The 27,942-nt window shown below is 40.1% G+C and overlaps 1 protein-coding gene across 1 annotated transcript; it reads right to left on the bottom strand.

The window, feature by feature from the left end:
- On the bottom strand, positions 1 to 27,342 carry DDX43 (DEAD-box helicase 43; the record flags this gene model as incomplete). Its single annotated transcript, XM_080934153.1, has 16 exons — positions 1 to 114; positions 1,109 to 1,196; positions 2,610 to 2,748; positions 3,531 to 3,640; positions 3,812 to 3,939; positions 5,937 to 6,024; positions 7,958 to 8,058; positions 8,394 to 8,535; positions 10,319 to 10,429; positions 11,085 to 11,203; positions 11,407 to 11,563; positions 15,999 to 16,080; positions 19,750 to 19,881; positions 21,111 to 21,237; positions 24,322 to 24,377; positions 27,096 to 27,342. The coding sequence occupies 16 exons, from the start codon at positions 27,340 to 27,342 to the stop codon at positions 1 to 3; spliced, it is 1,941 nt and encodes a 646-aa protein (XP_080790279.1).
- Between the last annotated feature and the right edge of the window lie 600 nt (positions 27,343 to 27,942).

The raw sequence follows: 27,942 nt of genomic DNA, 5'->3' as shown, positions 1-27,942 counted from the left end.
TTAGTAAAACTTCTGGGGCTTTCCTTGAGGTCTTCCCATTTTTTTTTCCATCTCTCTTTTTAGTTTATTTGCTTTGTATCTCTCAGCCATTAATACAAGTTCCTCTGGGATATTCTGAAATTATTAAATGTATTATTAGGATTCTGTGTTGCTTTCTTTCTATGACATGCTGAATGACCTTCAAATTATTTCAGAATCCCACAATTATAAAACATCTTCAAAAAAAAAAAAAAAAAAAAAAGAAAAGAAAGACAAGAAGGGTCGTTGTCTGCTGTTTAACTCTTACCCTTATTTCTAAGCTACAAGCTGGGCTGACCTCACCTGTATCCATCTTTCTGCTGCTCCCTCTCTATTGCTCCCTGGATGCCGAACTTGTTTTTATTTTTTGAGTTTTTGTATGTTTTATTTTATGTGTATGACTGTTTTGCCTGCATGTATGTCTTGGTACCTCCTGTGCACTTGGTGTTTGCAGACAGAGGCCATAAGAGGGTGTCAATTTCTTAGGACTAGAGATGATTGTGAGCCATGTGCTCACGGTGAATTGGTTCTGAGTACTCAGGAAATGTGTGAGCCATCTTTCCAGCCCCAACACATCTTTAAAAGATTCATATATTTTATGCTGTATATGTGTGTGCTCAGGCTCCAGGTTAGGACAAGTGGGAGTCAGTTTTCTCCTGCCACACTGAGAAATTTGGGGGTCCGTTTCAGAGTGCCAGGCCCTATGTGTCCTCGCCTCACCTGTTTAACCATCTCAGTGGCCCTTATATATTTAACTAAATTATAAAACAGTAGGTTTCCATTCTATGTTTTTTCATATACCCCTCATTTTGGCCCGTCCTCCTCTCCCTCAGACTGCCAACACCCCTCTTTCATGGCACCACTTCTCAAGGGTTCTCTCTCACCCTTGGACCTAGAGTGCTTCCACTGCTCACTCCTATGATTTAGGCTTTCCAACCTTATACCCCCATAGCTCACAATCTGCGCCGTCCGATAGCCCTTATATTAGTTTATGGTTACACATCTTACTTGCCAAGCAGGGCCCTCAGTACCTGGGATAACATTACTAAAACATGAACATGCATTTTTCTAGTAAACTGCACATTCTCACCTGATTTGCTCTTTCCAGAATATTAATCAATTCAGTGGCAACCCTCCAATCATTTCTTGTGATAAGGGTAATTGACATTCCAGTGCGCCTTTAAGAGGAAAAAGTTCATGTCATCTATTTTATACCATGTTCTCATAATTCAGTTAATACAGAAAACAGAACAAAACCAAGAACCCTCAGCCTTTACACATATGCATTGTAGAGACAGTGTCACATAAACAGCTATTTAGAATCTAAATAGTCATCCCTTAACATTCAATGGAGTTGGCTCCAGGACTTCATGAGGACATCAAATTTTAGAATGTTCAAATCTCTTACATAAAATGGCATCACTTGGGCTAGAGAGATGGTTCAGTGGTTAAGAGCACTGACTGCTCTTCCAGAGATCCTGAGTTCAATTCCAGCACCCACATGGTGGCTCACAGCCATCTGTAATGAAATCCGATGACCTTGTCTGGTGTGTCTGAAGACAGAGCTACAGTGTACTCATATACAATAGTAAATAAATCCTTCTACAAATGGCATCACATTTATGTACTATCCTGTATAATATACACCACTGCCTAGATGAATCATCATACTTGTGCATGTGCAAGCATGCGCATGAGTGCACACACACACAAACACACACACAAGGAAAAAAAATCTGTGTTCAGCACAGGCAATTTTTAAAAAACATTTTTGATTTATGGCTGGTCAAGTTTGAAGACAGAAATTCTGAGTTCAGAAGGCTGGTATAACGTTTAGTTATTTTTAAAACTGCCCAAGAGTTCAACAGTAGGGGTAAAGTTCTCTTCTCAAGCCAATGCAAATTTGAATACTTTGTCAATAATAATAAAAACAATCAACTGAGCACAGTTCACTTTTAGAATACTGCAGGCTTAAAATATTAGCATAAACAATTACATACTTGGGAAGCTAAGGCAGGAAGATCACAAGGTTTAAGGCTTGCCTGTGAAAGGGGGTGGGGGAAATAAAATGAGGCTCAGGGAAATGGCTTAGTGGTAGGGTACTTCCTAGTATGTGTAAGGCCTTAAATTCAATCCCTAGAATTAACAAAAACAAACACACATGGGGTGAGGGGGCTGAAGAGATAGCTGCTTGTCCAGAGGTCCTGAGTTCAATTTCCAGCAACCACATGGCAGCTTAATACCATCTATAATGGAATTCTATGCCCTTTTCTGGTGTGCATGTCAAAATGTCCATATACATAAAATACAAAAATCTGAGAAAAAAAGAACAAAATGTTAAAAGAAAAAAGACAAAAGAAATAAAAGCTACAGACAACAATAAACAATAATAATAATAATAATAATAAACCCTTGAATTATAAGAAGTCCAAAACAGCAGGATCTACTTCATCCAGATGAAAAGGTATAAAAGAATCAATAAGGGTCAAGAGAGAAACAGAACATTTACAAGAGAATACAGTGTCTGAGGGGAGTGACAGGAATCCGGAACCAGAACTGGCTCCTCTCCAGGGCAGGCCCGGCTGGCTTACCCTGCTCTCCCAGTGCGCCCTACTCTGTGCACGTATTCTTCAATATTCCGTGGAAAATCGTAATTGTAGACATGAGTGATATCATGGACATCAAGACCTCGGGAGGCCAAGTCAGTAGCAATAAGTATTCTCACTTTACCTAAAGAGTAAAGATAAACACTAAACCTGTCTGATAGTAGTGAGTCCAAGACATGTGAAAATTAATTACTTATTATTTAATCAGATAATTAATGCTTACATGAAAATGGAAAAGATTTTTTTAACTACTGGCAAACACAACACAACATACTACAGTTCAGCAAATGGTTCTCTCCTGACCTATTTGAACAACGTGGGAAAGAGAATATTTCAGTGTGGTCTGAATAAGAATGGCCCTCATATACTCCTATGGTTAAATACTTGGTCCCTTGTTGGCAGAACTGTTACGGAAGGATTAGGAGGTGTGGCCTTGATGGAGAAGGTGTGTCACTGGACGAGGGCTTGAAGTTTCAAAAGTCCTCTCACCATTCCCAAAGCAGGTCTCTGCTTCATGAGCTCTCAGCTGTTGCTCCAATGTCATACCTGCCTGCTGTCAAGCTCTTCATGATGGTGATGGGCCCCAAATAAAGCCTTCCTTTTATAAGTTGCCTTGGTCATGGTGTTTTATCACAGCAATAGAGATGTTACTAAGATACATGTTATTCAGGTAAACTAAGATAAAGTCTCCATTATAAGATAATGTTCTGACACTTGTTCATGTATACATAGACTTTGTAGAGTTAGCAAGTTATTTCTCAGAAGCAGACTAATAGAGCTCTAACAAGTCTATTTTGAGGTTTACAGGCAAGGACAGACTGAGAAATAGGAAATATGAAGAGCTATCATTACCCAGTCAAGTTCTAGACTTACCCAAAACTACAACAGACAGCAATTATAACTCACCCGTCTTGAAGTTCTCTAATGCTTTCTCTCGGTCACTCTGTTCTCTGTTTCCGTGCAGAGACTCCACTGATATGTGTCGGAGAATCAGGTCACTTGATAAGTGATCAGCACTGAAGCAAAGAATAAAGTTAATGATCTTAAGGGCTTGTTCTAATACCATCGTCAAGCAGCAGACACATTGTCATGCTGTCCCCATTTGAGATTAGCTACAGACAGAAACAGACATGAGTAAATAAATCAACAGATTGCTGAGGATGATGAAAGCAGAGGAAAATACCTACACAGCTTTTCTGCTGACAAAGACAATGACTTTGTCTTTAGGTGACATATTCTCTAGGAAGGTCTGGATATGTGTTCTTTTCTCTTCTTCTGTGGTAATGATTATATTTTGTTTCACTGTACTTACAGCCTAAATAATTCAGAGATTATAGTATATTAGCACCAGGGAGAAGCCCCTGTGGCTCAAACAATGCATTTATATAATCAAATAATACTTTGAAAACAGAAAAGTAGTGAACATAGTAAATGATCAGTTTCTACTCAGCATGTAGAAGCTGTCTTTGATTTTTATCATTTATTTACCTACACTGAGTCTGGGAACACTTGAACTGGCAGGCACGCTGTAAGCTATCGGCTACTGCTGTAAGAATCATCGTCTAATACCATGTCTGGAAGAATTATCTTCCAGAATTTTGGTTATCAGACTTTCATTAATGAATGAGATGATGAAATATGAGTCAATTCAGTGAGTACTTTGGCAATTTAATACAAAAATCACTGATGTCATTTTTTAAACATAATAAAAAAATCTCTTTAGAATGAAGTACTCCCATTGTTTTTTGTGAATATTTATCACTTTACTGAGTATTATTTCATAACATTCTTATTTTTTTATAAATTTTAAATAATTTTATTATGTTGTTACAATTACCCTAGTTATTAGCTGTTATTAGTTATCTTATTAATTTAAAAACTAAATCTTGTCACAGGAATGTCAATACAGGAAAAAATTGTGTGTGGGTGTGTGTGGGTATGTGCATGTGTGCAGTGTATATGTGTCTATCTAGGTATAAGCATGTATAAAAGTGTGTATGTGTATTATATGTCTGTATGTGTGCATGAATCTGTATACATGTATGTACCTATATGAGACTGTCTGTACATGTCTTATGTGTGCAGGTATATCTGCATGCATCTACAAGTATATCTGAATGTGTAAATGTATATGTGCATGTTGTATATCTGTAATGCCTATGAATATGTATATGGATGTATGAGTCTCTGTACATATGGTGTATGAGTGTTTGTGATTATGTGTATATATTTACACGTGCATGCATGTATATATTTGTGTGTATGTGTGTATTTGCATGTATGTGTTTGTACACGTATGTACATGTGCTTGTGTATGTGTATTTGTGTGTGCTTGTGTGCCTTGCATAGATATATGTCTGTATGTGTGTATTTGTGCATATATGTGTATGTGTTCAGTACTTTCTTTAGCCTCTAGCATTTACCTGGATTTTAAAGCATGAGTACTGATTATTTAATTGCCCCAAACTCCTAAACTCAGAAGGGTATTAGCAGGTTTTTGAAGTATCCCTGAATTCCAAGCCAATACCATCAACTTCTTTATGGTGTGTGTGTGTGTGTGTGTGTGTGTGTGTGTGTGTGTGTGTGTGTGCGCGCATGCACATCTAAATGACGTATGCCCATGAACACCAGAAAGGGACACTTGATCCTCTGGAGCTGGGGTTACAGGCAGTGGTAAGCTGGCTGGGAACTGAACTCTGTGGGGCAGCAAGTGCTCTCAGCCTCTAAGCCATCTCTCTAACCCCATTATCAACTATTTGAAAGACAGAAATATATTTTTTGTTGTAGTAGTCCTGGGACATGTGTGGCATCTGAGGACTTAAACTGTGGCTAAACACTCTTATTTCTTATGTGTATGTATGCAGAAGCATAAGAGTGGAAGCCCAAGGTTGGCAGAATCTACATCAATCGCTTTCCAGTTTATTAATCAAGGTAGGGCCTCTCACTGAATTTGGAATTCTACAACTTTGCCTAGTCTTAGTAGCTGGCTTGTCCTGGGATCCTGTCTTTATGATTTCACATCTGCCTGGCTTCCACTTGGGTTCTGATGATCTGAATTCCACGTGTTTGAGTGGCAAGTACTTTATCCACTAAACTGCCTCTCCAATCCCTCTGTCTTCTATTATATATTATTAGTAAATAAATGACAACAGAACAGGCATATCAAAATTATCTATTTCCTCCCCCCCCCCGTGTGTTGGGGATTGAACCCAGAACTTCATGAGTGCTAAATATGTACTCACTAAAGTACACCCCACTATGTTCTTTAAGCATAACTTTAAAAAGTTTTAATAACGATAAAAACAAGCTTACAACTAGATCCAAAGTACCAACATAGACAATCATTGGCTCTTTCAAATAAGACTGTGCAAGACGGCGGACGGCATATGGCCAGGTAGCACTGGAAACAAAACAAGATACACCAACATCAAAACTTTATTATGTTACCAAATTTCTTTAAGCATGCTTGAATTGTGTTACTCATGAAAGACATCTTTATATTTCCAATCTGTTAAATAAGTGAAACAAATTTACAATTAAATTCTACTAAGAGATGTCCAGCTACAGTTAAGCTATTGGATATAAACTTTACCTAGGCTTAATAAAAAATTATTTTTCATTTACTTATTTTTCTATTTATATTATACAAAGGTTAAGGACACCTATATAGCTTCAAAAAGTTTCATATTTAAAAAGATAATAAAAGATTAGTTATATCTCATCCTTTATAAAAGACAAAATGAACAACCTACCAAAACCAAATAATCTATAGTTATCACATAGTGTCATCAAGGAAAAACAAGTACTTAGGCCCACCACAAATCACTTTAAGTATACTGATCAAAAACCATATGAGTAATATCTTTCTTCAACAAAATAAAGTAATAAAATAGGTCACTTTTTTTTGTACCTTCATATACAATGAAATATAACTTCATGTTTTGAAATGTCAGAAAACAAAATAGTAATTTAGTTATTTTTCCTGTCATCCAAATATCCTTTTTGTAAATTAAAAAATTTCTCCTCACACAAATGCATTGTATTTTATCAAATCCACCCTTTGCTGCCCTCCTGAGTCCTAGCAGATCCTCTGTCCCACCTCCCAACCTCATGCCTAGCGCCTCTCCCACTCTGTCTCTCTCACAGACACAGACACACAACCTCCCGAATTCAATGTGTTGCCACATGCATGTAAGTATAGGGCTATACACTGAAGCATAAGCAACCTAACCTACTATGCCCCATTCCTGAAGAAAACTTACTTCCCACTGGCAACTGTTCAATCCAAGCTCAAATTCTGACTAGATTGACTGAATGTAGGTCTTGTGCAGCAACTGCCTGTCATGTCTAGAAGACACTACTTTAGTCCTCTTGACTTCTGGCTCTTTCATTCTTTCTGCTCCCTCTATTGTGACATTTCGTAGGCCGGGATGGGAATCATATACTATTATTTAAAGAAAAGATTTTTATTACTTTAATTACATGTATATGTGTGCATGGGTATGCATGTGTCTGTAGGTGCCCTATAGGCCAGTGGCATCAGATTTCCTAGAAATGGAGTTACAGGTATGAGACATCTGATGTGGACGCTGGGAGCTGAACCTGCGTCCTCTCCATGAGCAACAAGCACTCTTAATCACTGAGCCATCTCTCCAGCCTCCATAACCCAGTCTTAATACTAATAAAGACAATATAGGCATCGGAAGAATTATTCCTTATAGATCACACAATCAATCATTGCTTTCTCAGTTTTATCAGGAAAAGTAATCAGAAATCAAATGTTTATCTCTAAAGATAAGTGATCTTTTATTCAATAGATTTTTTCCATGAAGTAAGTTTCGTGTAAAACCCATCATGCGTGGCTCAAGCAGGAAAAATACTCTTTGCCAAGGCCGAGAACCTGATTCCACTTCCAGAACCTCTATGGTGGAGGGAAGCTACTCTTGCAAGTTGTCCTTGGTTTGACCTCTCCATATATGCCACAGTGCATGCAGACACAAAGATAAATATTAGCTGTGCATGATAGTTTATACCTTTAATTCCAGCACTTGGGAGGCAGAGCTCAGTGAGTTTGAGGCCAGCCTGGTCTACATGGAAAGTTCTAGGCTAGGCAGAACTTCAAAGTGTGTCAAAAAAAGGGTAAAATAACAACAACAACCCCTCCCAATGTATGAAAACTATAACAGTCAATGATAAAGTAGCCATTATTATAGTTACATTTAAGAACTTGAAAATACTTTTAAGTAATGCTCTAAGATACTGTTGTGATTTCAACCTAACAGAATGGGTTTTTAATTTACTTCAATTCTGAATACATAGTTAGGCATACCTACCTTGTCATAATAGTCTGTCGGTCTGGGCGTACATCTAACAAAATCTTCATTATCTGGGGTTCAAATCCCATGTCCAGCATCTTGTCTGCTTCATCTAAAACCTGTACTCAAAGCAAAGAATGGAGTCAACCACATATGTAAACACTCATTTCTTCTACTAGACCTATAACCACTTCAAACTTCTGAGAGACCCAGAACAAACTTTCTGTGGGCAAAAAATATAAACTGACTTGTTTCATTTGAGTCCCAACTGCTTCTTTGGCTACTGAGTGAGAAAAAAATGAATGACTAACTTTCCTGATCCTTACTGTGTTAAACAGAATGGAAACTATTACCAGAACACGAAGCACATAAAACAGCCACTCCACCACCCACATTTTTCTACAAATTCAGCTCTTTTGCTGCCCAGTATTCCAAACCCTTATTCCATGATTACCAAATAGGTTACACTTTTCAGGTTGACAAAGTTATTCATTTGTAGGTCATTCAGTCTTCCAGGAGTTGCAATAATGATGTCTACACCTTTCGAAACATCTTGTATTTGTCCATCTCTATCACCACCACCATATACACAAACACTTGAAAAAAATCCAGAAGTTCACATTTAAGCAAAGAACAAGCCATTATAATTCAAAATCGCAACTAGCCTAAGCACTTTGGTTACAGGAGTAGATGAAATAAGAGAATCTGATGTGTTTAGGAGGACTGGTCCCTTGGTGGAAACTATCCACTCCGCCAGACCACAGTACTTCCTAAAGAACTGCTTCTGCATTGTTTGGCTCTATGACATGATTACTGTACTCAGAGCAGAACTACTGAAGATGAGAGAAGCAATGATGACCAAGAAAATCTCAGCAGACCCTGTCGTGCTAGTAGAACACAACAGTGATTTTACACATGTATTTTATTTTTCAAGACAGGGTTTCTCTGTGGAGTCCTGACTGTCCTGGAACTCAATCTGTAGACCAGGCTGGCTTCGAACTCAGAGATCATCTACATCTGCCTCCCAGGTGTTGAGATTGAAGGCATGAGACAGCACTGCCTGGCTAAAATGTATGGTTTTTAAGATTTATTTTTGCTAATTTTAATTTATTTTGTTTTTTTGAGACAGGGTTTCTATGTCTAGCCTTGGCTATCCTGGAACTCACTCTGTAGAACAAGTTGGCTTCAAACTTACAGAGATCCACCTGCCTCTGCTTTCTGGGTTCTGGGATAAAAGGTGTGTACCATCACTGCCCAGATTGTATTTTTAGCTATTTTTGATTATATGCTTGTCTGTATACAAGTATGTGCGGACAAGTGCAGGTATTCTTAGGGACCAGAGGTGTGGAGTTATAAGTGGTTGTGAGCTGACTGATTTGGGACCTAGGAACCAAACTTAAGTCCTCTGTAAGAAGGGTAAGCACTCTAAACTGCTGAGCTTTCTTATCAGTCCATAAAATGTATGATTGTTTTCTTGTTTGTGGTTTCTTTTGCATTTGTTTTGTTTTTCAAGACTGGGCTTCTCTGTGTGACAGAGCCCTGGCTGTCCTGGACTTGCTTTGCAGACTAGGCTGGCCTGGCTTGCTTTATAGACTGCCTCCCAAGTGCTAGGATTAAAGGTATACGCTACCATACCAGGCTAAAATGTAGGCTTTAAAGAACTAAAAGGTTTTTGAATGTTTTCTTTTTCTTTCTATTCTTCTTTCTTTCTTTTTTTTTTTTTTTTAAAAAAGATTTATTTATTTATTTTAGGGATGTGAGTACACTGTAGCTGTCTTCAGACACACTAGAAGAGGCATCGGATCCCATTACAGATGGTTGTGAGCCACCATGTGGTTGCTGGGAATTGAACTCAGGACCTCTGGAAGAGCAGTCAGTGCTCTTAACCACTGAGCCATTTCTCCAGCCTGATTTTGAATGTTTTCAACTTAAAATAAAATTATGTTTGAGAATCCTAGTGTTGGTGCATTCCTTTAAACCCAGCACTTGAGAGGCAGATGCAGGTGGATCACTGAATTCAAGGCCAACCTGGTCTATATAGTGAGTTCCAGGATAGTCAGGTCTACAGAGAAAGAAAAAACGTTTGAGGATCGGTTTAATACAATTGAAAATATATATTGAAGCATCACATGGTACCTTATTAATATGTATGATTTTGTTGTATACCAATTGAAAATTAATTTGTAAAGTTGGGGTGATAGCTCAGTGGTTGAATACATGGCTAATATACACAAAACTGTGAATTTGGACCCATAAAACACACACACACACACACACACACACACACACACACACACACACACACACACTTACTTTAATTCTAAATAAAGTTACTACAAATGTGAGGGTGAATATAACATTTGTGTAACAATGACTTACCTTTTAAGATCGCCATATGAATACTTAGAACATTCGGCTTCTACTTGAAGGGCCAATTCCCGGGTGGGTGTAAGGACTAACATGCCTGGTCCATTTCTCTGTTCTCTAGCACTTTAAAAGGGAAACAATAACATTAAGTTATTTGTCTTAGATGCATAAAAAGTTCATTAAGTACAAGATTTTTAATGATGAGTGTCAAAGACAGACAAGGCATATTTGTACTTTTTGGTGAAATGTATTATTAAGTTTCTCCTGTAGACTTTGGTTCATTGATCCCAATTAACATACCTGAATATATAAGCTGCTGGTATAAGTTCCTATAAATTTTTACTACAAAGTCATAATTACCATAAAAATGACAAAAATCAAGAAAATAAGTCACATATATCACAAATCTACTGTCTCAAATTCTTTATTTGTTCATTTAACATGACTTTTCAATTAACAGTTCATTTGAAATGACATTTTCTCATTGAATAGAACTATCCTGGACAATTTATACAATTTTAATTAGACATCATGACTTAGGACAACTGAAACAATTTGATTCCAGTGTCTTTCTTTTATGACTCTGGTGGTGACTACTGTTGCCTATTGCTTCCTAAAATGGTTTTATGAATGTATACTTCATCTGCCTAGCCAAGTGCATCCTGGCCAAGAAGAGGCATCAGTTTGAACAATGCAAGAAATGACAGGAACTTAACTATAGTTTGGTTCTATACCTACTAAATCCCTAGTAAGAGAATGAAGCCAAAGGAATTCTTACAGTGGTTGAGAGTCTAGATGAATAAATCCAGGCATTAAATAGGACAGTGTCTTTCCTGTTCCAGTTTGTGCTACTCCAATAAGATCTATTCCTTGCAGAACTATTGGCCACGCCTGTGACTGAAAAATAGATACAGAAACAAGAAGCATGTCTTCTTGCCAGCTGTTCTGTCCTTCAGCAGATGTTTTTAAACAGTTAGTCATTGGCAGTGCTGGCAGAAGGCAATACTTTTAAGACACAGCCATTCCCTGGTGACTTAACTTCTAACACACACTAATTGGGGGAAGAGTTCAAGGAAAAACTGGAGTTAAAAAAGGCATACCTGAATTGGTGTAGGTTTTTGAAAGCCTGCTCTTTTAATGTTTTCCATGACTTGTGGGTAACTTTGAAAGGCATCTTCAAATTTACATATAGGGTTGGGAATAGGACGTTTCTCACCAACTTTCAAGTCATCACATGTTATGTTAAAATTTTCTTTCCTTAATAGAAAATACAAGCATTAGTGGATTTGTTCAATTTACATAAGAAGAAAAATATTTCTTATAATCAGTTTAGGTAACAACTAGAAATTCATCTGCAACTGATTAAAACCAGACTTTTAGAATTTTAAGGTGGACTAGACTAAAAAATGGAGGGCTGGGCATGGTGGCACGCACGTGGAATGCAGCACTTGAGGGGGGGGTGAAGACAGAAGGATTTGAGGCCAGTCTGGGATATACAGACTATTTCAAAACAAGCAAACAAATGAACAAAGAGAAAGAGAAATAGGAGCCAGTTTGCCTCTTGTGTGAGGGTACAGAGGGAAAGGCAAATCTACTTCAATTATATGGGTGAATGAAGGACTATGGAAAGTGGAACCCACGTATGTGCAACGTAATACAAAACCAGACTAACAAGGTCTGTCTGTCTGTCTGTCTGTCTGTCTGTCTGTCTGTCTACCTACCTACCTACCTACCTACCTACCTACCTACCTATCTATCTATCTGCAGGTCTCATGTGGCCTTGGCTAGCTTCAAGCACTACATGTAGCTTACAATGACCCTGAATTTCCTGATCATCCTACCTCAACTTCCTGAGTGCTAGGATAATAGACATGCACTACTATGCCCAGCCATTATTTTTACAACGGATCTATTAAAGATTTGTATCAATTTTTAAGGTAGTTATTAAGAGAATGGAGAGATGGTTCAGCAGTTAGGTATACTGGTTGCTCATGCATTGGGGTTCAGTTCCTTGTACCCACATAGTGGCTCATAACAATTTGTAACTCTTGTTCCAGAGGAATGCCCTCTTCTGGCTTCCTTGGGCACTAAATACAATAGTACACATATACGTACAGGATAAACACTCACAAAAGCATTAAAAAAACTTATGGTATCATAGAAGAACTGAAGAGTTTAAGAAATTATTCCTTGCTTTGTAGCAGCCAGAATACAGAAAGGCATACGTGGCCAAAATGAAGAGAACAACCGACTGAAACTACATCTTCTAGATATGAGAAGGGAGCTGCACCCATGAAATCTCAAATATACGGCTGCCTAAACAAGACCTGACACCAACTGACATGCTAAGGTTGATGGGGGAAAGTCTCACAAGGCCCCGCCCCCAAATGAAGAGCTACAGGCAATTAATGTCTGTTGAGGGAGGGAGAACCAGTCTTCCCCAAGGACAATACCCTAACTGGTGATCTAACACCAGTAGTCAGTCCTAAAAACATACATTATGTAACAACAACTGGAGTCCAGCAGGTTACATAATTCATGTAGCAATGACATAATAATAGTACCAAAGAGAAAAAGACCAGGAATTTGAGAGGAAGTAGGAGGGACACATGAGAAATTGGAGGGTGGAGAGGAAAGGTGAAAATGAATATAGTACACATATAAAGGAAAAGCAATTAACAGTGCTGGCCAGACGGCTCACTGCGTAAAGACGGATGACAGCAAGTACTGTCCTATCCCTGAGACCAGAGTAGGTGAGAAGCAATTCCTGTAGGGGATCCTTTGGCCTCCATGTGTGCCATGCCATGCATGTATGTGCGCACACACATAAATAAGTATAATTCAAAAGTAATGAGTTTCACTGAAAAAAGAAATTATTGTATTTAAAAAACATTTTATTTTACCTTTTCAACTTTGCACTGTTAGCTGGTTAGCTAGGTTGTAGAGTACTGGCCTAGAATGCATGAGGCCCTGAGTTCTCTCCTAAGCACACACACGCTGGGCATGATGATGCACACCTATAATCTCAGCATGAGGAAGTAGAGGCAGGAGGATAAGAAATCAAGGTCACTTTTGGCTGCACAGTAAATGAGGCCAGCCTGGGAAGGCAGTCTCAGGAAAAAAAGCAATTTACAAATTATGTTTACTTAACATGTTTGTATATGTATGTTGGGGGTGGGGCACACACTTGCCACAGTGCCCATGTGGAGGTCAGAGGTCAACTTATACCTCAAGGATCACAGGGTGTCAAACTCAGGTTTTCAGGCTAGTACTTTTAACTGCTGAGCCATCTTGCCAGCTCTAAATCATCCCCTAATTTTCCAGTGTTGGAGACATCATTCTCTAAACTACTATCTAATGCAACAGGCACCCCTAACATGTGACAATTTAAATTTGAAATTAAAATACAGTCATGAAAATTAACGATAGGGGACATTCTAAGAGATCAGCGGTTGGCAATTTCTCTGTTTCATAAACATGACAGTGTGCTTACAGAAAACTATATATAATTGTCAAATACAACCTGGCCTTTTTAATTTTACGTACTTTAAATATTTTATCTTAGCATTTTATGTATATACATGTTTTGTCTACATGTGTAAGTGCACCCCATGCATGTCTGATGCCCACTGAGGTCAGAAAAAGGAGTTGGATCCTCTGGGACTGAGTTACAGATGGTGGTGAGCTAACATTCCGGTGCTGGGAATCAAACCTGGGTCCTTTAACTCTTAAAATGAAACTCTCCAAGACCCAACTTGGCCTTAAAAAAAAGATGTATTTATTTTTGTTTCTGAGAGTTTCACTTGCATGTATTTAAGTGTACCTTGTGCATGAAATCCCCAAGGAGACAAGCAGAGAGTATCAGATCCTTTAGAACTGGAGTTATAAACAGTTTTGAGCTGCTGTGTGGGACTGGACCTGGGTCGCACGCGTACGTGTGTGTGTGTGTGTGTGTGTGTGTGTGTGTGTGTGTGTAAAGGACAGAGGTCAACTACAGATATTGTTCCTCTCAAGATGTCTACCTTGTTTTTTGAGACAGGGTGTCTCCTTGTCCTGGAGCTAAATGAGGGTAGGCAGGCTCGCTGGCCATCAAGCCATAGTCACCTTGTCTGTCTTCACTTCCCCTAATGTTCACTGAAACAGCTTGCTATGTTCTACTTCTGTCTCAAGCACTTTACTAACTGAACTGTGTCTCAAGCTCCCTTTTAAAACTAATTTTGGTTTGGAGATGGCTCAAGTGGGTAAGGACATTTGGTGGCAAGCCTGGTGACCTGATTTTGATTCCTGGACCTACGAAGTGGCGAGAGAACTGACAGGGGAAGTTTTCTGACCTCCACACATGACCCTGGCAGGAATGCTACTCCCTCCACCCGCAAACACACACACAGGAAACCAAATAAAGATTTAAGTCAGTCTACAAAGCAGTGAGTCTCACCATGACATTATCATACATGTAATTTTATTTTGTTCTTTTTCTGCAAAGTCCTCCCCCTAACAACCTGCTCTTAATGCTGTCAATGAATGGTCTGTGATAAAGACAAGATATATTAGTTTGGGAATGGACAGACAGCTCAGGGGTTAAGAGCACTTACACTTGTGAAGCCCTGGGTTGGATCCCAGTACCTAAAGGGCAGTACGTAACCCCACAGGCACTCGTACATAGATTAAAATAAAAATATTTTTTTTCCCAGAAAAAGGTATGAGTTTGCTGGCAGTGTAATGTGACACACAATCATTCCTTGTTTGTTTTCTTTTCTTTTTTGAAACAGGTACTTATACACACACAAGACTGTTCTAGACCTCACTATGCAGACGAGGATGCCCTTGAGCTTCTGATTCTTGCCTTCGTCTAGAGGGCTGGGACTACAGGCTTGTGCCATCATGCCTTACTGTGCCTGCCTATGTGGTACTAGGGACCAAACTCAGTTCTGTGCATGTGAGGCGAGCACTCCACCAACTGAACTATATTCTCAGTCCTGCAGTCATTTTTTAATTTGGAAGGTCCAAAACCAGTCTTGTACATGTCAGGTACTCTACCCACTGAGACGCATTCTCTACCCTAGTGTACTTTTGTTAGGACAGATATACTTCAGAGTGCTTAGGAGCAGTCATTTGTTCTCATGATAATGTTTTACACACTAACATAAGCATATTATACTCTTGCCAGCACAGCTTTAATTGTGCCACTGTTACCACACAGGTGAATAATGCATTGCATTGAGTTATGGCAGCTACAATCGCTTCAAAATACTAATTTTTTCAGATCCATTATATAATCTTATGGGGTCACTATCATGGAGGCTGGGTTGACTTTACATCCCCATCACATACTGTTCTTCAGCTATGTGAGCCACAGTTAGTGTTCAGTTGCTATGTAAAATACTGAGACACAAAACAGACCAGCTTCCATCATCACAACCGGACATTAGTTGTTGTTTGTGACAGTCTTGCTGACCTCAAGATGCTCCTGCCTCTGCTCCTGAGTGCTGGGATTACAGGCATGTGCCACCATGCTCCGCTGGAGTATTCAACAAAAATGCTCTGAAATTCATCATATAAGATGCAGCCAAATTTTCAGCTGAGCAAACATGGAAGTTGGGTGTAGTGTTCCAATACAATCATTTAAAATTCTTGCCTAATGAGTCACAGTGAAAACCTAAGAACACACCGAGGTAACGAAACAACTACCCACCTCCAGTTGTCTATTTGCACTTGTGACATTGAGCTTGTCGTTGTTGACTCTATGTAAAAGTTTTTCTTAATTGGAGGTAAATCTGGGACAAAGATGACAATCCAAACTTTGATAAATAATACTGTACATTTACTAACACTTATTCAAAGCTACAGGTATCAAACTAGAACAATATTAAGTTCTCAATGAGTAAAGTTTTAGACAGTTCTACATGTTGCCACCTAGTCTAAAAGACTCTTTTTTGGTTTTTCTTTCAAACTATATATTCACCTGAGAAAAATCTTTAAAAATGTATGTATTTGGTTACTTATTATATATGTGTGTGCACAACTGTGTGAGTGTGTGCCACCTGTGTAGGTGTCTGTAGTGGTCAGAAAAGGCAGTCAGATCCCATGGAGCTGGAATCTCAGGCAGTTGTGAGCCAGCCAACAGGATGTTGGGAACTAAACTCAGTTTCTCTGCCAGAGCCACAGGTGTTCTTTCTTAACCACCCAGCCTCCAGGAAGGAGTCTTTAACATGGAAGGACAGGAGAAAATGATTTTTCCCTATGCAAAGGACTCACTGTGTAGAACAAGCTGGCCTTAAACTCACAGAGACTGTGCCAATATGCCTGCCTGGAAAGCCTGATTTTTAAAGAAGCCCAAATAATTACAACACATGAATTTATTCTAAAACACATTAGGGGGCTGGAGAGATGGCTCAGTGGTTAAGAGTACTGACTGCTCTTCCAGAGGTACTGAGTTCAATTCCCAGCAACCACATGGTGGCTCATAACCATCTGTAATGAGATCTGATGCCCTCTTCTGGTGTGTCTGAAGACAGCTAAGTGTACTTATATATAATAAATAAATTTAAAAATTGTTATTTAAAAAAAACTTTATAAGATTGTCTCTGTCTTGCCTGTCTGTGTATATGAGTGTGGTTTATGTGTGTATCTACATATATGTGCATGTGCAAGCCAGAGAATGGTGGTCCTTGTCGCCTCTCATTGAATTTGAAGCTCATCAACTGGCTAGACTGGGCTGGTGAACTCTTAGAATCTATTTGTCCCTATTCCCCAAGCTATGAGGTTACAGACGATCAGCATCCACCTTGCTTTATAAGTGGGTGCTGGAGACCTGAACTTGGTCCTCATGCTTAATGTGGTAAGCACTGTTATGACTGCAGTCCCTGAGGCTGTCAAAGTTCATTACACCTCGTCTAAGCTTAATTCCTCCCACAGTACCATAACACACCAACTGTCTAAAAACTAACATGCAGAGGTTCTGGCCCACATAATGATATGTTTACCAACATTTGAATAACTTTATTATTAGTGTATTATCATTTGTGTACATGTGAAGTATGTGTGAGTATGTATACACACATATATGTATGAGAGTATCCTCCAGCCAGGTGAGGCCAGAGAGTAATCAGGTATCATGTATCTATTTCCCTCTATCCCTTTCTGATATATATATATATATATATATATTTGCCTATGAAGAGACCGGTTTATCACTGAGAACGTTTCAAGTGGTTAGAACCACAGAAATCCGTACACAAATACATAAAGTGCAAATTCTCACAGGCTAAACAATATACCCTGTTCTTTTCTTACAGGGAAAGATGAGATACTGACAGAAGCAAGGGCACAATTCTGAGCTACTATTAGAAAAGTATTGCATTCTTCATTCTGTGTTTTATCTGTCATAGTCAATAATGTACACCAAGAGCTTATAGTCGTCTATAACATAGTCTCATCATATAAAGATACAGACCCCTCCCCCATTTGTGCCTGAGTGACTCCAATAACACACATGATGAATCCTGATATTGGACAAAATGCATTGAGCATTATTAAATCCGATGTGACTCACTTGAAAGGTGGGAGTATTAGGTTCAAAATGTCCTCCAGATCTATATAAGCTACATTAAACCTATGAGATACATTCTTAGCCTTCCTGGCCAAAACCTTGTTTTGTGATATATATATATTGTACTCTTCAAAGAAACTGACTGTGCTTACTGTGCTTCAGAGGTTTATGTCAACTTGACACAAAAGCCAGTCCTTTTAGACGAGGAAACCTCAGTTGGGAAAATGCCCCGATCAGATTGATGTGAGAGGGCCCAGTTCACTGTGTGTAGTGCCACCCCTCGGCTGGTAGACCTGGGTGTTATCAAAAAGCATCTGCTATATTTTTTTGAGGCAGGATGTTTTGCTGAAGCTGACAGCCAGTCCTCCTGGCTCTGCCTCCCTACCCACATGCTAGAGTTATAGGCATGCACAGGACCACATCTAGCTTTTTATGTGGGTGGGGTACTAAGAGCTAAACCCAGGTCCTCATAGTTACATAGTAAGTACTCTTAAGCAGTGAGCCATCTCTCCAGCCTATAAAAACAAACACTAAATAATGACGCTATATTGCTGCCCCATTTAATAACCCAGTTTGCTCAATTGAGTCTAAAAGTAGACACTCTATAGAGCCCCTGCTTCTTAAACTTTTTCTCTCAGATCCACTTTTCACTGGTGAAATTTTTACCTGAAAATGAATGTTATATAAAACTGGTATACATATCAAATATTCACTGATAAGAAGTCAGAGATTTACTTAAAAATTTTGGTATATACAGAATTTTATAATTTATTAAAGATTAAAGTAAATTAGTATTGTAATAAAATAGATATGCTTATTTTTTATTTCTTTAATTTTTTGTTTGTCTTTTAAGACAAAGTATCTCTGTATAGTCCTAGCTCTCCTGGAACTTGTTCTATAGACCAGGCTGACCTTGAATTTAGAAATCCAACTGCCTCTGCCACCCAATTAAAGGCATGTGCCACACCGCCTGGCTTTTTTTATACAGAGAATTAAATTTAGTTCAATAGCACCACAGGGTATAGAACACTGTTCTCAGAATTATATTCTTATATTCTAATCATCTATACTTAAGAATGCCACTTCACATAAACACACAGTACAAAATGATCATTTCATAAACTGTTGAAAAACTCTGTCCTAATCCCAAGGTAAATTCTTTAAATGATTTTCTTTTCTGAAATTCCCCTGAAAAACAAATAACTTTTATTTACTGTTTTAGACAGAGTCTCACTGTGTCACCCTGTCTAGCCTGGAACTTGTTATGTAGACCAGGCTGACCTTAAACTTACAGAGATCTCCTTGCCTCTGCCTTCAGAGTTCTGGGATTAAAGGTGTGTGCTATCATGCCTGGCCAGTGATTTTTAGCATCAAACATTCTAGCACAATACAATTAAAAGATGTATTAATTTGATAGTTAACATAAGGAATGTGAATAAAAAACCTCTTTTTTTCTGTAGTTAAAGCATGATGTTTCTGGAAGGTCAAAAACTTTGCATGTATGGTTAAAAGAAAAAAAAAAAAAAAACACCCACGCAGTTCATAGCATTTAACGGTCTCAGACCTGAACAAAGGTATTTCCAGCAGCCTGTGGTGAGGTGTATGTGTGGTATGTGAGAATGAATAATGCAGAGCTCACTGTCAGAACCCAGGCTTGTGTCACCACACAAGTGAGCACGACCCACAACACCTCAGATCTAGTATGCTTTGATTCTGAACTAATGTCAGGTTACTCAGTGTCCAGAAGCCTTGCACTGTGGTCACACTGTCATGACTCTTGAATTTAGTTACGTGACTATTCGGGTCCTGACCCCTAGAGTCTGGGTTATAGAGGATATGAACTGCAGGAGAGAATCAGCATCACCACAGATAAGGATTAGGATACAGGACTGACCTGCCCACTTTCTCTTCTCCCATTTCAAAGCATCTTCTCGAATTTGATCCCAATCTATCAATGGCTGATCGTCCGTTCCACTCTCACTTGTACTGGTATCCGTTCCAACAGTAGGTCGGACTGCAATAATATCTGTTAAAAGATTTTGACAAAATTAGCTTTGAAGTCCTGAGAGCACAAAATCCAGAATGTAGTTTTTTGTGTATGTTTATTCATAACAGGATATTAATACCAGAAATATAAAAATCTCTAATTTTCAAGGTCTAGGGAGATGGTTCTATGTGTATAACACATCCAGATTCCCAGCCCCCATGTCAATTCCAAGTGGACAGGGTGGGTGATCTGCCTGTAATCACAGAACTGGGAGGTGGACACAGGCTATCTCTAGAGTAAGCTGGGTAGTTAGGGTAGCCCAACCAGTAAAGTCTGGATTCAAGAAGCTGCGTAAGACAGAGATGGGGAGCACTCAGATATACTGCTGGCCTCTGACACAGCTAGAACACACACACACACACACACACACACACACACACACACACACACAGAGGCATAAACACACACAAACCAATCTTTACCCTTGCTAGTAAAGCTTGTGTTGAAGAGTTCTTTCATTTTAACTTACCTGTGGCTATAAGTGAACCTAGACTTAACCATACTTGTTAAACAGCCACAGATATTACGAATTTTTTCATTTGCTTATTTATACGGTATGCATGGTATTTATGCACTCACACATGTCTCTGAATATGTTGAGGCACATATGTCAGAGGACAACATGTAGAATGTAGTTTCCTCTTTCCACTGTGTGCATTCTGTGAACAGAAGTTATGTCAGTTTGTTATGCTTCACGGCAAGCACCTTTTCTGACATGTAAATTTGAAAAATGAAAGTAACCTGGCCTCTGATAAAAATGTGTACATCTAAGGATCAAAGCTTTGTCTGAGGGAAGGAATCAAAGAGGATATTTATAGGACACTGGAAAAGTCAGATGTGCCAAAGCACACTTGTATCCCAGCTCTCTTCAGGCCGAAGAGCCAGAGGATTATGAGTTTGAGGTCTCCTTGTCCTACACGGGAGACTCCGTATCACAGAACAAAACAACTAATAAAAGCACTGACAGAAAGACTCTTTACATTCTAAAGCAGGCTGGCAGTGATAAACCCAGCACTTGGGAGGCAGAAGCAGGCAGATACTTATAAGTTCAAGCCAGCTTGGTCTACATAGTGAGTCCCAGACTAGCCAAGGTTATGCAGAGAAAATCTGTTTCAACACCACCACCACCACCACCAAACTAAATCACTTAAATGTGAAAAAATTAACAACAGTAAACTAAAGCACTTAAGTGTTCAAAAATTACTTACCAACTCTGTGTCCTGGAATGTAATTTTGTTGTTTTTTAACAACATTATCTATCACTGTTTTCGCTTTTGTTTGCATGGCTTTATTACCAAAAATTTTTATTTCTGCCTCAGGATTTCCTTTTATTACCTAGATACAAAGGGAGAAAAACAGATGAGATTAAAGTCTTCTCACCAAGCCCCAATAATTACTCAACTTCAAATAGAAAGAAAGAATGCAAACATGGCCTTGTCCAGTTTGAGTAGGTACACACACACACACACATACACACACACACACACACACACACACACACACACACACACACACAAGAGGTTGAGGGAAAGATAAACCATTAATACAGAGGCTGCTCAGATGGCTCAGTAGTCCAAGGTTCTTGTCCCAAAGCCTGGGAACTTGGTTTGAATCTCTGGATCCTGCTGAAGATAGGAGAGACCCAACTCCCTAAGTTGTTCTCTTAAACCCACACACCCAAACCATAAATGCAAAATATTAATCTGACATGTGACAGATATTACTGAGTTGGTGTTCCCTAACCTGTTAAAATAGCACTTTTGGGGGTTGTTTCTTATATAATGATATAGCTGGAGTAAAGTAACCTATGGGCTATAGTTTACTGAATTTTAGTTAGATTAGGTAAAATTTTAAGTTAAAAGAATTCTCTATACATGTATACAATGATGATCTAGGGTTTTTGTCTTGTTTTATGAATTTTTTTTTGAGACACGGTTTCTCTGTATAGTTCTAGCTGTCTTGGAACTCAGAGGTCGAATAAAGAGGGCTAGAGTAATGAGAACTGAGGATTAAATCTAGAGCTTCACACATGCCAGCAAAGTGATCTATTACTCAACTATATCCCCAGTCCTCTTTTTAGTTGGAGACACTCATGCTAATTTACTCAGGTTGACTATGAACTTACACTGTAGTCTAGGCAGGCTTTGAACTTGTGGATTTCCTGAGCAGAAGAATTTACAGGCTTGGAGCACCAGGACTAACAAATGACACCTTTAAGTATACATTTACTATTTATTTTGAAATGATCATATGCCAGTGTTGTCTTGGCTGGTGATTCAGTGTTTTCAGCTCCAGGGTTTACAGATATGCACAACTCTGAGTTAAAGTGATAAAATAGACTGTGTGATGCTGGGAGGAGGGAAAGATGCCTACACAGAAAGGCAAACAGGAGGTCCTAAACGTCCTAAGGATGTCACATGCTTGGCTCAAGAATAAAGGGGCAGGCTAGTGAGACACCACTGTGGGTCATAATGCTATTGCCAAGCCCAGTGACCTGAGTTAGAGCCCTAGGAATCACGTGCTGAAAGGGAACTGACTTCCATGTGTACTAATGCACACTCATGTAAACACACTTGTCCTATGACCTCCAAGTGTGGCTAGTGTACTAATGCACACTCATGCAAACACACATGAATAAGTATAATAAAAAACAGAGAACTGGTATGTACTTGTGCGATAAGAATCTTGCTCAGAATAATACAGTCCTCAGGACCCCAAATAAATAGCTAAATAAATCAAAGCCTAGGAAACCACCAAAGATTCTTAAGCAAAAAAGGAAGTGAACAACTCTATTTTAGGAAGATTCCTCTGACTATGGTGGGAAGTAGAGGAGACAAACGAACATCATGACATTCCTCCGGAAAAGTACAGGACAGAGGTAAGACTCAGTGGAAAATAAGGATATTTTGTTGGCCCTGGACTTCAAACAGTACTATTATCCACTGCCAGTATGATTAAGAACATAGGAGCAGATTAAGGTTTGAGATAATGGACTCAGCAGGGAGACGGGACATGATGAATAGCCCATAGAGAAAAACTACTTTTAAGGTAAGGAATTGATCTACTGGCTGATCTGATCTTGAACTCAAGGTCCTCCTGCCTCCATATCCTGAGAGCTGAGATTACAAGCAAGAGCCTCTATATTGTTATATCTTAAAAAAAAGGGGGGCTGGAGAGACGGCTCAGCGGTTAAGAGCACTGACTGCTTTTCCAGAGGTTCTGAGTTCAACTCCCAGCAACCACATAGCGGCTCACAACCATTTGTAATGGGATCTGATGCCCTCTTCTGGTGTGTCTGAAGAGAGTGACAGTGTGCTCATATAAATAAAATAAATAAATATTAGGAAAATATATGTTTATAGTTGTTGCTTCTTTATTTTTTTTGAGATAGGGTTTCTCTGCCCTGGAACTCACTCTGTAGACCGGCCTGGCCTTGAACTCACAGCTCATACCTCTGCCTCCTAAGTGCTGTGATTAAAGGTATATGCCACCACATCCGGCTTGAAAATAGTATGTATCTATTCTTTGATATTTTCATACTTTTATATTTTTATTTGCAATTTTTAAGCTAAAATATATTTATATAATTTCTCCTTTTCCGCTCTTGCTCTAAATCTTTTTTTGGACTCCCTTTACTCCCTCTCAAATTCATGGGCTTTTTCTTAATTATTACTATCACAGAGAGAGAGAGAGAGACAGAGACAGACACACAGAAAGAAACCTACTGAGACACTTTAGTGTTGGTTGCCTGTAGCTCTGCATTTGGGGGTGAAGTAGCCCTTGAGGTTTCCTCTTCCCATGTTAGCACGTCTACTGGTTGTTGTTCAGTTAGATATTTAGTTAGATAGCTATACTGTTGAGGTTTGATAGGTGTAATTTACCTGTCACTTCTAGGAGATACAATCTCCCAGACGTCCTGGTCCTCTGGCTCTTACACTCTTTCTGTCCCTCTTTGGCCATGCTTACGGTGTGCTTTTACAATGTACTTTACCATATCCATTTACCCTAACCCCCCTCCAACTCCCCTTACTAAGCTTGTTGTTGTTTAGTTTGTATTTTAGATTTGGTTTTAAAAGGTTTGTGCCCGGTGCCCAGGGAGGGCACAAGAGGAACCAGAGTCCCTGAAGCTGAAGTTAGAAGTTGATTGTGAGCTGCCGTGTGGATGCTGAGAAGCAAACCTAGGTCCTCTTCGAGAACAAGTGCTCTTAACCACCGAGCCATCTGCCTTGCCCCAAGTTATCATTCTTAAATGGCGGTTTAGGCTTTACTTCCAAGAGTCACAAACACTACACCTAGAAAAGAACAATTCAGACAAATGCTGGTGAACATTCTCGAGGGAGTTCGGGCTACATAGCACCATGCTCAGCAGCAAGCAGATGCTAGGTAGATGCTCCTTATGAAGGAACACAGATGACTTACCTGTATTCTAGTGTTTGTTGTATTTTGGATTTCTCTAATTTTTGACCCACCACGACCTGTTTTTAAAAATAAAAAAAATATGATTATGAATTAAAAATAAAAAAATATAGGGGTCTATGTACTTCCCTCAAAGGACTTTGTGTGGTTGGTCCCCAAATCATTCAAGGGCAGGTTTAGGGTGTAGCAAACTCTTTTTGTTTTGGATGGGGAATGTCATCTCACACTTGTATGTGTAGTAGGAGGCTTCCTTTACCAAGATGCAGAGCGAAAGATTCTACTCCGGCACATACAAAAACTGGATCTAAATTGTACTGAAGACAACAAAAAAATTTAAAGCCATTTTTAACACTAACAAGAATCCAGGTGTGTGTGTGTGTGTGTGTGTGTGTGTATGTGTGTGTGTGTAAGATAATGATAGCCGAGGTTTGAACTCAGAATGAATCTCACACTGGCCTTAAATGCAAGGCAATTCTGCCGCCTCTGCTTCCTAGGAGGTGGCAGTTCAAGCACCGATCACCACATCTAGCTAAATAGTTCATTTTTTTAAGAAGTAGGCCAAGGAAGATGGAGTTCAGTTGAGTGGTATAACACTTGTCTTAGTAGCATGCCTAAGACCCTAGTGTGCTCCCTGATTCTGCTAAAAAATTCAAAAGGTGAGAGATTTGAGCAAGCATTTCTTCAGAAACATTTAAGTCTATAAGGTGCTCAACATTTCTAAACAGTCTAACCCAGACTGTATCTACAAAAAGATTGCCTCCAATTATTTTCTTTAAAAAGTACTCTTTTGGTTCTTTATTTTTTAAAGATTTACTTATTCATTATGTATAAGTACACTGTAGCTGTCCTCAGACACACCAGAAGAGGGTATCAGATCTCATTACAGATGGTTGTGAGCCACCATGCGGTTGCTGGGATTTGAACTCAGGACCTCTGGAAGAGCAGTCAGTGCTCTTAACCACTGAGCCATCTCTCCAGCCCCTGTTCTTTATTTTTAAAAATGGGGTCTCAGTATATAGTTCTAACCTGCCCAGAATGTTCTATATAGACTTAGTCTTCTTCTACCTCTGGGGGTGAGGGCAGTGGTGTTAAAAGACCGGGATCATCACATCTAACTTTACTGTTCTCTTTTAAAAAGATAATTTGCAGTCCTTAGGGATGAATCAAGGGTGTTAATGCACACTAGGCAAGTGTTCTACCATAGACCTACACCACTAGAATGATTGTTATTTAAGACAAGTGCACGTGCTTTAGTAAGGACTTTGACTAACTGGTAGCCTGTGAACTACTGGTGTGACTGGGAAAAGTAACAATTAAAAACCCAAAAACTAGTTCAGCATTGGCACAACTGAATACACATGTAAAAGGAGCCGGAAGCATGCTGGTGAAGACCTGCACTGCTGTGTCCCCAGAAGCACTGTGCACCAAAGCAAAAACCTGGAAGCAACTCAATCAGCATCAAGAGCATAATGGACAAACAGAAAGAGACGTATAATGAAGAACATTCAGAGGGGTTGGGAAAGGGGGTTCTCCGAGGAGAAGCTGGGAAGGGAGATAACATCTGAAACATAAATAAATAACATAATCAATAAAAAAAAAAAAAGAACTAACATTCAGTCTTCAAAAGGAAATTCTGTCAGACACTAAGAAACATGACAATTTGAGGACATTATGCTACGTCAATCACAAAACACTATAATGTCTTGATCCTACCTGAGGATCTAAAGTAAACAACTCCAGCGGCAGCACAGAGTAGTGATGTGGAGGCACAAGACCAAAAACAAATGAGGAGTTGAGAAATGGTATAGTTCTAATCAAAGAAGAGCTGGGACACAATCTTCCATTTATCACTAACATGCTTATTTTTAAGTATAAAAGTAAGGTGTGGCTGGGTAGCAGATTAGGTGTAAAGCATAGGCTTAGGTTTTATGAAGCTCTGGGCTCAATCCTGAGCACCAACAGAAAGGAAAAGAGAGGGAAGAAAGAACTGGGGGGGGGGGTAGAAAAGTAAAGGAGAAAAGAAAGATTACCCTATTTTAACACACACTAGAATAAACCATCAGGGTTGCAAGGCTAGGGATGTAGCTCAGGATGGGTTATTTAGGATGCCCTGGGTTCAATATCAGAACAAGAAACAAACAAACAAATAAACTAGTAGTATGCATACCCAACACCTAGACTTCACAGCAGGTCTAATTTCTGTCACAACCTACTGGTTCTCTGCTGAGCTTCCCGTTCAAATACCGGGCATTTCATTCAGACTCTTGGGGGGCATGAATCTTGGAAACGGAATCTGTCGGTTCTAGTAACCAGCCTTAAAACATACAATTAAATATGGGACAAAGCAGGCTTTTAGAACTAAATACATTAACTTCACGGATCCCACCCCCCCCCCCAAAAAAAAAACTGTAACTGAAACCAAGAATTGACGCCAACTGAGGGAAACATGCCCGTCGTTGTAAAATGCATTTCAGAAAAGTTGAGAACTGCACATTTAGGACTCCCACTTACTGCTTTCCACTGCTAACTTCACTTCAAGTTAAACCTAAAGCAGTGCCAAAGCCGAGGCTCAGACGTAACACTACCGCACACTTGGTCCGTGAAAACGACCTAGGAGATGCTGCCCCTCTGCGGGGAAACCGGAAAGACCTTCGCTGCGGATGCTGCGCGAGTCTTCCAGGAGGTTCCCTCCCGCACACGCCCCTGCCCGCCATAGAACTGCGCCCCGCGCCGCTGTAACCCCGACAGCGGCGAGCCTGGGTGCCGCCCGCGCTCACCTATCACGGCGCCCACCACATCGTTCTTCACGCCGAAGCAGAGCGGCGGTTCACGGCGGCCAGCGGCCGTAGCCTCGGCGGCACCCGCGGGCTCTCTCCAGCCGCCGCCCGCACTCCTGCTACCGGCCCGGCCTCTCCGGTTCGCCTCCTCCGTCGGCGTCCGTTCGGCGCCCCGGGACCCGGTCGAGCTTCTCCGGGGAGCAACGCCCGAGGAGGAAGCGTTGGCTGCGGGTTCCCGCCTAGACATGGCTCTGAGGAGAGCCGCGCGTCGCACGTCGTTCCGGACTCAGCTGCACAAGGCCGCGGCGTCGGGAAAACTCCGCAGCCGCCCTCGAGCGCGCCAGTCCTCGGCGCGCTCATTGGTTGAGGCGCTTCGGGGGCGGGGTCTGGCTGGCCTGGCCAATCGGCGCTTGCAGCCGCGCGGCCACCTAGACCCTTACTTGTTCTGCTTGGGTCCGACTGTGGACGTCCAGCCTGCCTACAGCGGGTCTCGGGTGCCACGGAAAGGATCCCAACCGTGCCTCGAAATTCAGGTTCATGATAGGCTAATGGTGCAGAATTGAGATCTGAGGCAGGAGGATCTGCGTGACAATTAATTTAAGGCTCTGTCTTAAAATAACTCGATGAGAGGGCTTGCCTAGTATAGGGTAGGACACCCTATCTACAATCTCCAATACCTAAAGTGAAAAAAAAAATATTACCATTGCCTGAAGCCCACCCAGCTTTGCAAGGATTCTGGAGCTGGACACACTCCTTCAGGGTTGGGCTAAGCCACAGATGCCCTTGCTAGGACTGGGATGCTCGAATTGTCTGAATAGATCGCAGGTCAAGCATCCATCAGAGGACA

This window comes from Micromys minutus (genome assembly GCF_963924665.1).
Source record: "Micromys minutus genome assembly, chromosome: 21".
Lineage (NCBI taxonomy): Eukaryota > Metazoa > Chordata > Mammalia > Rodentia > Muridae > Micromys > Micromys minutus.
This window is presented reverse-complemented; position numbering and strand designations above follow the sequence as displayed.